Source organism: Spermophilus citellus (assembly GCF_964194105.1).
Source record: "Spermophilus citellus genome assembly, chromosome: 7".
Classification (NCBI taxonomy): domain Eukaryota; kingdom Metazoa; phylum Chordata; class Mammalia; order Rodentia; family Sciuridae; genus Spermophilus; species Spermophilus citellus.
Window position 1 is genome coordinate 65,226,108 of NC_138188.1, and position 11,673 is coordinate 65,237,780.

Consider the following 11,673-nt stretch of genomic DNA (forward strand, 5'->3'; position numbering starts at 1 on the left):
TTTGCATATGGTTGTCCAATTTTTCCAGCACCATTTAAAAAATGTTTTCCTTTTTCCATTAAATTGTCTTTGCACCTTTGTCAAAAATCAGTTGACTATATTTGTGTAGGTCTATTTCTAGACTCTGTTCTGTTCCACTGATCTTGTTATGAATTCTTTCCTTATACGGTATTGTTTTGGTCACTGTAACATTATAGTAATTGTTGAAATTGAGTACTGTCAGTCCTTTTGCTTTGTTTTTCATCAATATTGTATTGGTACTTCTGAGTCTTTTGCTTTTCCACAAAACATTGAGTTATTGATTTGAATTTGATTGAGGTTGTGTGGAGTTTACAGATTGTTGGGAAGAACTGATATTTTAACAATATTGAATCTTCCTATCCTATTCATGAATAAAGGAATGTTTCTTCATTAAAATAAATAAATAAATTGCAGTGGCCAAGCAGCTAGGACTATATTCAAAGCATAAAGTAGACCACTTTGATTTAAATCCAGAAAGATTATTGGCAAAATTGGTACAATAACTTCATTCCTTATTTTGTGTTCTTCTCCACAAAACCACACAGACCAGGAAAAAATCCTTTTCCTTCTTAGAGAACATTACCTCCCCAAGCCAGGAAAATGGTGCATAACTATAACTCCAGCAGCTTTGGAGCCTAGGCAAGGAAAACCACAAGTACCGGCCCAGCCTCATTGACTTGGGGAGAACCTGTCTCAAATTTAAAAGAGAACTAGCTCAGTGATAAAGCACACCTGAGTTCAAGCCCTGGTACCAGGGGAAAATAAAGAAAACCCCCTGGTAACAGGGAAATAAAATAAGAAAATTACCTACTAGCAACTGTGGATTTCACTTTTTCACATTTCTTAACAATGTGATGCTAACAAATACTTCTGTTAAACAACTCTGAGGGACCTATTTCAGGTAATAGGCTGAGATGCTACAAACATATACTTCATTGAACCCACCAGGGACTCAAAATGACCTACATCACCAGCCCTCTTTTATTTTGTGGTGCTGGTGATTGAACACAGGGCCTTCTGCTTGCAAGGCAAGCACTCTATCAACTGAGCTATACCCCCAGCTCACAGCATCTCCTTAAATTCTTGTTCAAGCTGGCCTCAAACTTGCCATCTGCTAACCCTCAAAAGCATCAAGATTAGAGCTCTTTGAGTATAACCCTGATGATTTGCCTTCGTAATGCAGGCTCCTGGCTTTCCCGGACAGGGTAACCTAGAAACGTGATTCTAAGGAAGGAAAGGCACTAAATTAGGATGATGAATCACACCTAAAGTTTGGAGTTTTTCATGATGAGTGGGAAAAAAATAGCCTGTTTGTGTGGTTTTTTTTTTTTTTTAACCTAACCGGCCATCAGTTAATTTCCTTTACTGAAAGAAAATCAGACCCAATACCTTGGGAGGGAGTATGAATGGAGATGGACTAGAGAAAGGGTATATATTCCTTTGTAATTTTTTCCTTCTTTCTCCATTTAATATTTTACATCCAAAGGCAGTTAAAAATGAAATGTAAAAACCATTAAGGAACAAAGATTCCGCTTAGAAAACTGCCAGAACTTTTAGTTAAAAACTTAAAATCTCATGCTGGGGTTGTAGCTCAGTAGTAGAGCGCTTGCCTAGCTTAAGTGAGGCACTGCGTTGGATCCTCAACACATTAAAAAAAAAAAAAAAAAAAAGGTACTTTTTTTTTAGTTCACCTACAACTAAAATATTTAAAAAATTTTAATCTGGGGCTGGGGTTGTGGCTCAGTGGTAGAGCACTTGCCTAGCACGTGTGAGACCCTGGGTTCACCGCATATAAGACCCATCATCAACTAAAAAAAAAAAAAAAATTTAAATTTTAATCTTACACAGGCTCGCGCACATACACACTGTTCTTCCACGCCTAAGGGACTGCTCTGCATACCTTGAAAAGGACAAAACCCCAACACACTTCGCACTCAGGAATTAAATGATAAAGCAAGAATATGGGCAACAAAAGGTGTGGGGGAACGAAATAAACCTCTAAGCGGGAACGTCTAGTTGGCAACCTTAGGTCACTGCCCATTAATTTGGGCCAACTCTGGAGGTTGCTCCACGTCTCCTGCCAAATTTACAAGCACTCTAGTCCAATTTTCTAGGTCCGGGGCGTCACTAAGCCCACCACTGACAGCGAGGGACTATGGACAGCACAACCGGCGTCCGCCATTCCATAGGGGATGCATGTATGAACCGAGTCCCGGGTTCACTTCCCACAGCTCAAGGAAGCGCACCGCGCACGGGGACCAGTTCCGTTCCTCTTCCTGCGACCAGACGGCCTAAGCCTCGCCCTTCGCAACCGAGACACCCGCGGCTGACAGAGACGAACTCTTCACGGCGGCAATGGGTGCCTCCGGAGAAGCCCCGGGCCTACCGCGGCCTTTAGGCGGGGCGCGGCAACAGGGCGGGCGAGCCCCCGCAGGTCCCCGGGAGGGGTGACGGGTCAGTGGCTGACATTTTTTGTTTGCTCCAGACTAAACGGTGGTTGGCGGTAGGCCAAGGCTTTTCCGCCCGCTGAAAGTCAGCCAGAAAAACAGCGCGCGGGGACCAAAAGCACGGCGCCTACGCCATTCTTAGTTAGGGTTAGAAAAAGGGTGACCGCCACCCCTCCCGGGCCCACCCTCCGCAACCCGCCGCGAAGCGTGCAGCAGCACCTTATAAAGGAAGAGGACGGCGCTGCGCGGATTGGCTAAGTTATTTGCCACAGATCTCGCGAGAGTTGGCCTTAGAATGGGGGAGAATTCTTGAGATTGCATTTCTGGCCATGAGGGCAAGCACCGCCCCTCCCCCTCTGTGGAAGCCGCGGTGTGGTCTTTTACTGTACTTTAAAGATGAAACCAATTGTGCTTCAGAACGCTTTTTTCTTCTTTTAAATGTCTTTAAGATTCTTCTGATTACTGTATATATGAGAGTGTGGGGCGGCCAGGACACTGCTCTGGTCTTATTTATTGAACCTTTTCACATATCGGTCCTCCACCCCCCAGTTCGAGGGTAGTGGGGAAGCCACTGTTAGGGGGAAAATGGCCAGGTCTGTCTCTAGGGCTTGCAGAGTGTACCAGGAAGAATGGAGCAGGCTTGCTTTCTTTTCTCTAGAGCCAGTAGGCGGAGTGCCTTTTTCTGTCTCCAAACGGACCAGATGCTGTGTTCCTTCACTTCAAGATGCAGTTAACAGGAAAAAAAAAATAGGGCCGAGAACCCAACAGTGATTTCTAGTTCCAATTCCCACATTTGTTTGAGACCTCTATGAAAACAGATTCCTGGGCAGCATACGAATTCCTGTCCTGCCCACTTATACCTGGAAGAACTTTTTCAGCTTCTTGGGCTGAAGATGGGTTTTATTAAGTGTAAGTACAACTGGTTTTCTTGTTGGCAGTACTGGGGATGGAACCCAGGGCTCTGTGCGGGCTAGGTAAGGGTTGAACTACTGAGCTACATCCCTAGCCCTACTTCACACATAAGAACCAACTCTCTGGATTGGGGATATAGTTCAGTGGTAGAGTGTGCATGAGGCCCTGGGTTCTACCCCAGTACCTGAAAAGAAAAAATAAAGAACACCTCCACCTCTCCTTTTTAGGAAAGAAAAGGCTTTCAGTCCTTGACAGTGCTTGAAAGTAAGGTTGTATTGTGATAAATAGGATCAATCCACCGCAAATGGTAGGTTTTTACAATGGCCAGTATGATGTAGTTTGGTGTATAACTGGGCAGCTGATCTTAAATTTTACTTGTGCTCAGTTGGAAAACTCAGTGTTGGCCCTCCTTCAAAAAGTGAAATGATAATGTAACAGGGGTTCACTTGATGTTTTGACTATATCCCTTGCATTTTCCCCCCCAATCGTCTTTTCCCTAAACTACCCCTCCCTGATCTTTATTTCCCTAATCTCATTTTCTCTGAAACACCTCTATAAAAACGTTTGTGTTCCTGCTGACAGGCAGTATCACAGCCTTTGGGACAGGGGTCACCTGTGTTTCTCCTTTGCTAGCAAACCAATAAACATTCTTTTTCCTTTTTCTCACAAACCACGTCCTCAATGGATGGGCATCAGGAACAAGGATCAAGCTTTCGGCAACAATAAGAGTTTGGTTTATGATGATTGTTAACAACAGAGAAAAATATAACTAAAACTGAAATTTCATATTTTGTTCCCTAGATTTCACCTGAAAAGGAATAATACCTATGACTCATGGAAGAGGCTGGAGTCTACAGAATATTCTAGGCTGGTTGTTCTTGTTTAAGAGACCAAGATTAAGGACTGTGTGCCTGGATTAGCCATGCAAGCTACTTTTGGATCACTTTAAACAGAAATCTCAACCTCTTTAAATATAGATTTCTTAACTTGTGAAATGGAAATAAGACTTATCTCTTGAAGTTGTTGAAGTTTAAATTAGATAATGTATAATTAGTCCTACTTTCTTTTTTAAAGTGCTTTACAAATTATAAAATGAGGAGTTGGAAAGTAATTGGCCTTGTGGGAGCTGAAGTCAGCTTTTTGGTGAACTTAATGTGGACTTTGATGAGCTTGTGTAGTTCTGCTTTATATTCATAAAGATAGGGTTTTGTTTTAACTTCCAAAGAAAAGCTATTCTCTAATCTAAAAACTAATCTTTGGGGTAAAGAGTTAAGTGTCCAAAGGTTTTAACTATTCATGAGGTCAAAGGGAGTTAGCCTGGCACTTGAACTCTGCCCTTTCACAGCTGACAAGATTCCTACAGAAGTGTATTTAAATTCTCTAGTACTAGACAATGCTGGGCAGGGTGAGTGAGGGGATAGGGCTGGGTATTTTAACAAGTGATTGCCAAGGAGTGGTGTCTGGACAAAACAAAGTCACTTCCCATTTTTTTGAAACAAAATAAACTTGAAAAAATAATTTTTGTTTGGTAAAAATGGGAGAGAATTCCCACCAATGTCCCTAGCCACAAGGGACCAGTTCCTCTGAGAAATGAATAGTGGAAACTCAAATTTGAAAACATTTGGGGAAAAGGAAAATTGGCTTTCTGTTAATTGGCAAGTGTTCCAGTGGGACTCTATTTTTTATGGGATGTTTATGTTGTATGTACCTGTATATAGACCAGAGTCTCAATTGAGTTTATAAGGTTCAGAAAAGATGATTGGTAAAATTTTGATTTTTGTTAATTTATCTCAATAAAAGCCCACTGGAATGCCCCCCCAAAAAAAGGAGGGCTTGGGATCATTCTGTCTTCAGTGCTTGTGAATCTAGTTGAGTGTGAGCATCAACTGTTAAAACTGCCCTCAAATAATCATTTTTTACACTTTACCCAATCCAGACAATCAGTAAAATGCACCTCTTCACAAATGCTTGACTCAAGCCAAAGGAGTTATTTCCTGCTCTTGTTTTTTTTTTTTTTTTTTTTTTTTTTTTTTTACAGCTCAGAAATTTTGCCTTACAGTTCTCTTTGGGGGAAAAGTAGCTATATGGTCAGTTTTGTAAGGACCTTGCTTAACATCTGGACAACCACAATTTTAAGAAAAATTTCCCTCTCCCACTCAAGGGCATTTCTTCCAAAGGCTCACCACACCCTCATACCAACCCCACCCTTAACCGTCCACATTTGGACCCACCTGTTTCTAATCCCTGAGCCTGCCCTATAAAAGTCCTGAACCCCAAGCCTGTTTTGCCTCTGTCTACGGAGAGATGGCCTTTATTTGTCAGCTCTGACAAACTCTGGTGTGTATCTCTGCCTGGTCTCCATCTTTCATTTCTTGCATGCCTGTATCCTGGTTCCTCACTTTCCTTTCAAGTTTTATATATCAATATACCTACCAGGAGTGTACCATAGTAGGCATCAGAGGAGGAGACAGAGATGAAAAGGAAAATCTAAGAGCTTATCTAGTGAGGGAGAGAGGCAAGCAAACCAGAAGATATTACTTCATAAATTAAGAGGTCAGCTGAAGTACAAGTAATAGAATGTACTAGAAAATATGAAGGAATCATTTTGATGCCATGGAGGGAGTAATATCTGAACTGGGCCTGTAAATTCTCTTAATTTTATAAGCAAAAAAAAAAAAGTTGTTTCAAAAATCCCTTAAGTACATTATTTCATTGAACTTCACAATGACCCTGTGAGACAGATAGGAATCAGCAACCCCATTTTATGGATGAGGACATTTATCTTCAAAATGTTTAAACAGCTGGATTCCAGTGTTGCACACTATAATTACAGCAATTTGGGAGGCTGAGGAAGGAAGATTGCAAGTTCAAGGCCAGGCAAAGTAACTGAAAAACCAGCCTCTACCTCAGAGCAAAGCCTGTCCAAGGAAGGGCAAAAGACCCTTGTCCTTGGAAAGACCCACAGAGCACTCCTAGGCACATACCCACCCTGCTGAGTTGCTTATCTACAAATAACAGGAGAGATCTTTGGAGCCAGGTGTCCCTGACTCAGTCAGGCTAGGTGAGGACCCATAGCAACCCCCTAGCAACCACCAATCAGCATGAGACAGGGAAAATACCTGGGATGCCAGATGACCTTCCCAGTAGTTTATGGTGGTTGATAACGTGTCGGGAAACCGCGTAGTTCAGCACGTACATCCCTCTTGGCTTAAACCAATCAATTCAAAGGAATCCTCCTCTTGTACTAACCAATCATCCTTACCCAACTTGTTCCCACCAGTGAAATGTGCTAATCATGTTTTAGAGTTGTTTTATGATTTTCCCGTGGTGTGTGATGATTTGCTAAGAGATGCTATGATGTATGTGAAGTCCCTGCCTTCCCGAAAGAGTGTATAAAACTGCTGCAAACCCTGGGCTCGGGGCCTCTCAGCGTCACCAGTTGCTGTGTACATGTGGAAGACCAAGCTAGCTCGCAATAAACACCTCTCTTTGCTGCTTACATGGATCTTGGTCTCTGGTGGTCTTTTGGGGGTCCCGAATTCGAGCATAACACAATTTATTGAGACCCTGTCTCAAAAGGGGCCGAGGGGTGCTGAAGATGTACCTCAGTGGTACAGCACCCCAGTATTGAAAAAAAATAAAGTTTAACCAGTGGATCAGGAAGCTGAGACAGGAGGATCACAAGCTCAAAGCCAGCCTCAGCAATGGTGAGGCGCTAAGCAATGAAGTGAGACCCTGTCTCTAAAAAAACACAAAAATAGGGCTGGGGATGTGGCTCAGTGGCTGAGTGACCCTGAGTTCAATCCCTGGTACCAAAAACAAACAAACAAATAAATAAATAAAAATAAAGTTTAAACAGCTTGCTTTAAGTCATGCAGTTGGTAGCTGGCAGAGTCTGCACCTAAACCCACACATTTTGCCCCTAAATTCTCATGGAAAGGCACTCCATTAGGTATAAATTCTCATTGTCTTTCAAGCCTAGCCCCAAATCTATTGGAAAGTCTTCCTTGAGCTCTCAACTAATATTGGATCCTTAGAGCATTTTATACTTCTCATGGGACACTAAATCACTTTTTACCATGTATTATTATAATTTAGGTATAAATGAATTCTGTCTGTTCTACGAGGTTGCCAGAGTTTGTTGTTTAAGAGATGAGGTCTTAGAGCTGGGATTGTGGCTCAGTGGTAGAATACTTGCCTAGCACGTGTGAGGCACTGGCTTCAATTCTCAGCATCATATACATATAAATAAAATTTTAAAAGTTCATCAACAACTAATACACATATTTTTTTTAAAGTGCGGGGATGAGGTCTCACTATGTTGCCCAGGCTGGCTCTCGGCTCCTGGGCTCAAGCAATCTTCCTGCCTCAGCCTCCTGAGAACCTAGGACTATTAGTTCATGCCACTGTACTCAGTCTCATCATCTTAAGGACAGAATCTGATTCCTGATTTAGCATTTATTACACTTGGCACAGTACTTTTCACAAATCATATGCTAAAAACTTTGAATTATATGTCAATACTATCACCATTCTCTCAGCTACCCAGGTCATTTCAGAACTTCTTTTCCCTTTCATATCTAACTTGATACCTAGTTTTGTCAGTTTTTCATAATTTTATTCTTTTTAATTCCCATTGCTCTTAATCTGGAGTAAAAGGGATGACTACTTTATATAACTTACCAAATGAGATCACTGAATCTCCAGGGCCTTCCCAGTCTAATTTATTCTCCAAACTACTCCCACATTCACTTTAACATAATTTCCTTATGTCTACTACTTTTAAATCTTTCCCTAAAAGTCATTTAACACTTAAAACCTTTAAGTCTTTGCCTTAATTTACTTTTCTAGTCATAGCTCTCACTCTGATCCCTATGAGCTCTTCATTTTAATGAAACCTGTCTATTATACGTGCCTTGAATATGCTTTGTTCATATCCAGGATGCTCACCTGGATATCTGCCCACTAACCACTGTAACATCTATCTAATACCACCCCATCCATGATGTTATACCTCTGTTATGAAGACTTTCCTCACCAGAGCAACCTTCTTTCCCTAAACTTCAGCAAAACTTAAATCTTATCACTCATCTGACACATAGCACATTGTACCACCTATTGGTCTCATGCCAAGGGAAACATAGGCTCCCCAAGGTCAAGAATAGTTTTTCCTATAGCATTTATCTTGGTTCTACTCAATAAGTATCAATTTTTCCATCCTTATCACCATTCTTATTTCCCCCATTATAGAAATGCAACAGACATGGACATCCCAATAATTGAAATATTTTCTGTTCTCCCAGAAACATAATATCCAAAGTTTTCTGCCACAAATACTCAAAACATTTTCTTCTGACCATTTTATCTGTATTTTAGAAGCATCTTTGGTGTACTATATTGTGTCCAACTTCTTTAAATTCTGCAGCAGTGATCCACATGTCCCGAAAAGCAGACAGGGATGCAAGAATAGACCCTCCCATCCACACTGATATTTTCCTTTCTGGGGGAACTGTAACCTGCACTGAGGTATTAGGAGGTGCCACCTTTGCTATATCCTTAATTAGCCGCTTGTCTAAACCAGGGAAAGAGGTTGATCCCCCAGCAAGGATAATATTGGAGAAGAAGGAATTCCTCAGATCCACATCACATTTCATTATACTGCTGAAGCACATCTTGTCAATTCCAGGGGCATCGAGGTTCATGAGACACGGAGAGAAGAGGGCCTCTGGACAACGAAAGAGCTGGTCATGGAGCTTGAGGATCTTCCCATCAGGTAGTTGGTAAACTTTCTCTATGCACTCAGGTTTCTTGGCCCTTTCCTCTTCATAGTCTGTTGCCACATAACAAGAGGTTTCCTTAATGCTTTCAACAGTCTTTTTGTCTGTAGTACTAAGCAGCATGATGCCATGGTCCTTCAGTAGCATCATAAGGTAGTTGGTAAGGTCAAAGCCTGCCAGATCTAGCTGTTTTACACCATGAGGCAGACAATAACCCTCAAAGATGGGTACACATTGAGTAACCCCAGCACCTGAATTCAGCACCAAGCCAGTAGTGAAACCAGCGGCAAAGAGAGCCAGCACAGCCTGGATGGACATATAGAAGGCAGGAACACCCAGATGTTCAAAAAATACTTCAGTGGTTTTTTGCCTGTTGGCCAGTGGATTCAGTGCTGACTCTGTAATCAAGACTGGGCCATCACAGGGCTTTAGTTTCAGGTTAGAGTCATAGATATGCTTCCACATAATCTCCATGTCCCCCCAGGAAGTAATGACACCACGCTCCACAGGATAGCTGTAGGGAGAGCAATAAGATAAATGGTAGGTTTTAATTTTCCCAGTTTCTGCTTTCTTCAGACCTTGACTAGTCCCTGTATAATATATTGGTATCCCTTTCTAGGCAGTAATTGCTACAGCCTCTCAGAGGAGGTAACTGTCAGCCGAAGCGGCTGTTGCAGTTATACAACTGGAATTTTAAAAAACTGGAAAATTCCCAAATTATGGTATAACTTAAGTAGTTATACTATTTAGTTATTTGAAGATAAAACTCCAAATGACAAACAGCACCATAAATTATGTAACACCATTAAAGGAACTTGTATATTGTGAGATATAGCTTTATTTACACGTTTGAATAAGTCTGTGTAGATACAGAGAACAAATAAAAGCCTTTAGATGTTTGGTACCTTAGGTCTCAGGCTGAGGCTTTCCGGTGTTCCCTTCTTTCTCTCACCGAAGCCCGCCCCCTCTCGCTAGGCTCGCGGCCCGCCCTGCCCGCGGGGAGGAGGGAGGAGGGAGTACCTGATGGACAGCGAATGTCTCCTTTCCTGCACCTGGTCGCCCAGCCACAGCTCCAGCGCGCCGTCCGCCGCCAAGTTCTGACATTTGTCGCGGCCGACGATGTTCGGGTAGACAAAGTCCGGCTCCCGGTTCCCGGCCAGGCCGGCCTTGATCACTCCCGAGCCGTTGTCGATCACCACTGGTAGCTGGTAGCAGTTCATGGCGCCGCCGCCGTAGCCGCCTGCTGTCCCTGGCCGCGCCTTCTTTGGGCTCTGCCAGGCCAGCGGCCTGGAACGCCGCGTCACAGAGGCCCTGCACCGCGCAGTCCTGTCGGAGCCCCGCGGCTGCGGGCCGCCGGTCCGGAGCGCGCCAGGCCCACGGACGGGTTCCCGCGGTGAGCCCCGCGGTGCAGCCTGCGACTGCCACTCCTCCGCTTCCTGGAATCGCGGAATACCAAAATACTAGGAAAAAACCCCCAAAGATAGCAAATCTACCCCTTCACAGGTGCATTCTCAACACTCTGAAAAACCACGAAAACAGATTGTTCCCCAAAGTCCTAGAATTCTACTTAACGCGTGTGCGTTTTAGAGTCCGCGGAAAGCTCTGGAAGGCGCCCTGGAAACTGGGAAAGTTGTCGCAGCATGGGAGGCACTGTCCTGTATCTGAAAGGCTCAACTTTTAGGAAAAGAAAATTGCCGAGTTTTAGACACTTTATTGTTTCTCTGCACTCTGCAATGCTCCCTTTAATTTCTTGCCTGGGATTTCTAAAAATGTACGCAATTAAAACAAATTATCAAGCGGGTTGCGGACGCGGTCGCCTGAAGTTCCATTTCGGAGCCTGAGGGAGGAGGATCGCAGAAGTTGGAAACCAGCCTGAGCAAATTAGCAAGGCCCTGTCAATAAAAAGGGCCGAGGGTGTAGTTCAGTGATAGAGCGCCCGTGGGTCCAATCTCTACAGTGTTCCCCTCCAAAAACCAAACAACAAAACACCTCCTCCTTTTTCTTTTGGTTTGGTTTAAATAGCAATGTCTTCGCATTATATCCCTCGGTTTTTGGAAGCTTAGTCTTTAGTCTTGATTGTTAGGCATAAGCATGCGTCTGCCTCTTTGTAGTTTAAGTGAGGTTCATACGCAGGTCATATGAGAAAAAAAGTACATTGCGTATTCAAAAACAAAGTACTTGGTGTCTGGTTTGGCACACCCTTTAGGGAATTTTAAAAGAAGTACACAAATTAGAAATTCTGGTTGGTCTTCAGGAGCGCTAAAAGGAAATCAAAACGGTATTTACACGTTCTTCCACGAGGCCGAAAGGTTTGCTTTGTCTCTGGCTGACTAAGAGCATTGGGGGTCGGAGAAGCGACCCGTCGCGGGCTTTGGAACGTGGGTATCCGCTCAGGGATCGCATTCCCAAAAAGAAAGCCCCAGGACGTGCCCGGGATTCTGAACAGTTTGACGCTCTGGAAGGGTGGGGATGGGTTTTTAAGTGTGCCCAAAGAACTGGCAATTAGCGGGTGCCTG

At 43.2% G+C, this 11,673-nt stretch overlaps 1 protein-coding gene across 1 annotated transcript; it reads right to left on the reverse strand.

Annotated features, from left to right (window-relative positions):
- Nucleotides 1-8,650: 8,650 nt before the first annotated feature.
- On the reverse strand, nucleotides 8,651-11,575 carry ACTRT3 (actin related protein T3). The gene is made up of 2 exons (XM_081300725.1): nucleotides 10,178-11,575; nucleotides 8,651-9,671 (listed from the first exon to the last, which is right to left on the reverse strand). Exons 1-2 carry the CDS (start codon nucleotides 10,375-10,377, stop codon nucleotides 8,753-8,755), a joined length of 1,119 nt encoding a protein of 372 aa, XP_081156851.1. The 5' UTR covers nucleotides 10,378-11,575; the 3' UTR covers nucleotides 8,651-8,752.
- Nucleotides 11,576-11,673: the final 98 nt, after the last annotated feature.

Bases quoted from the DNA above. Each gene is read 5' to 3' on its own strand.
- ACTRT3 (XM_081300725.1), bottom strand. From the start codon at position 10,377: ATGAACTGCTACCAGCTACCAGTGGTGATCGACAACGGCTCGGGAGTG. The intron at 9,672-10,177 runs GTACTCCCTCCT...CTCTCCCTACAG, and splicing joins AGACATTCGCTGTCCATCAG to CTATCCTGTGGAGCGTGGTG.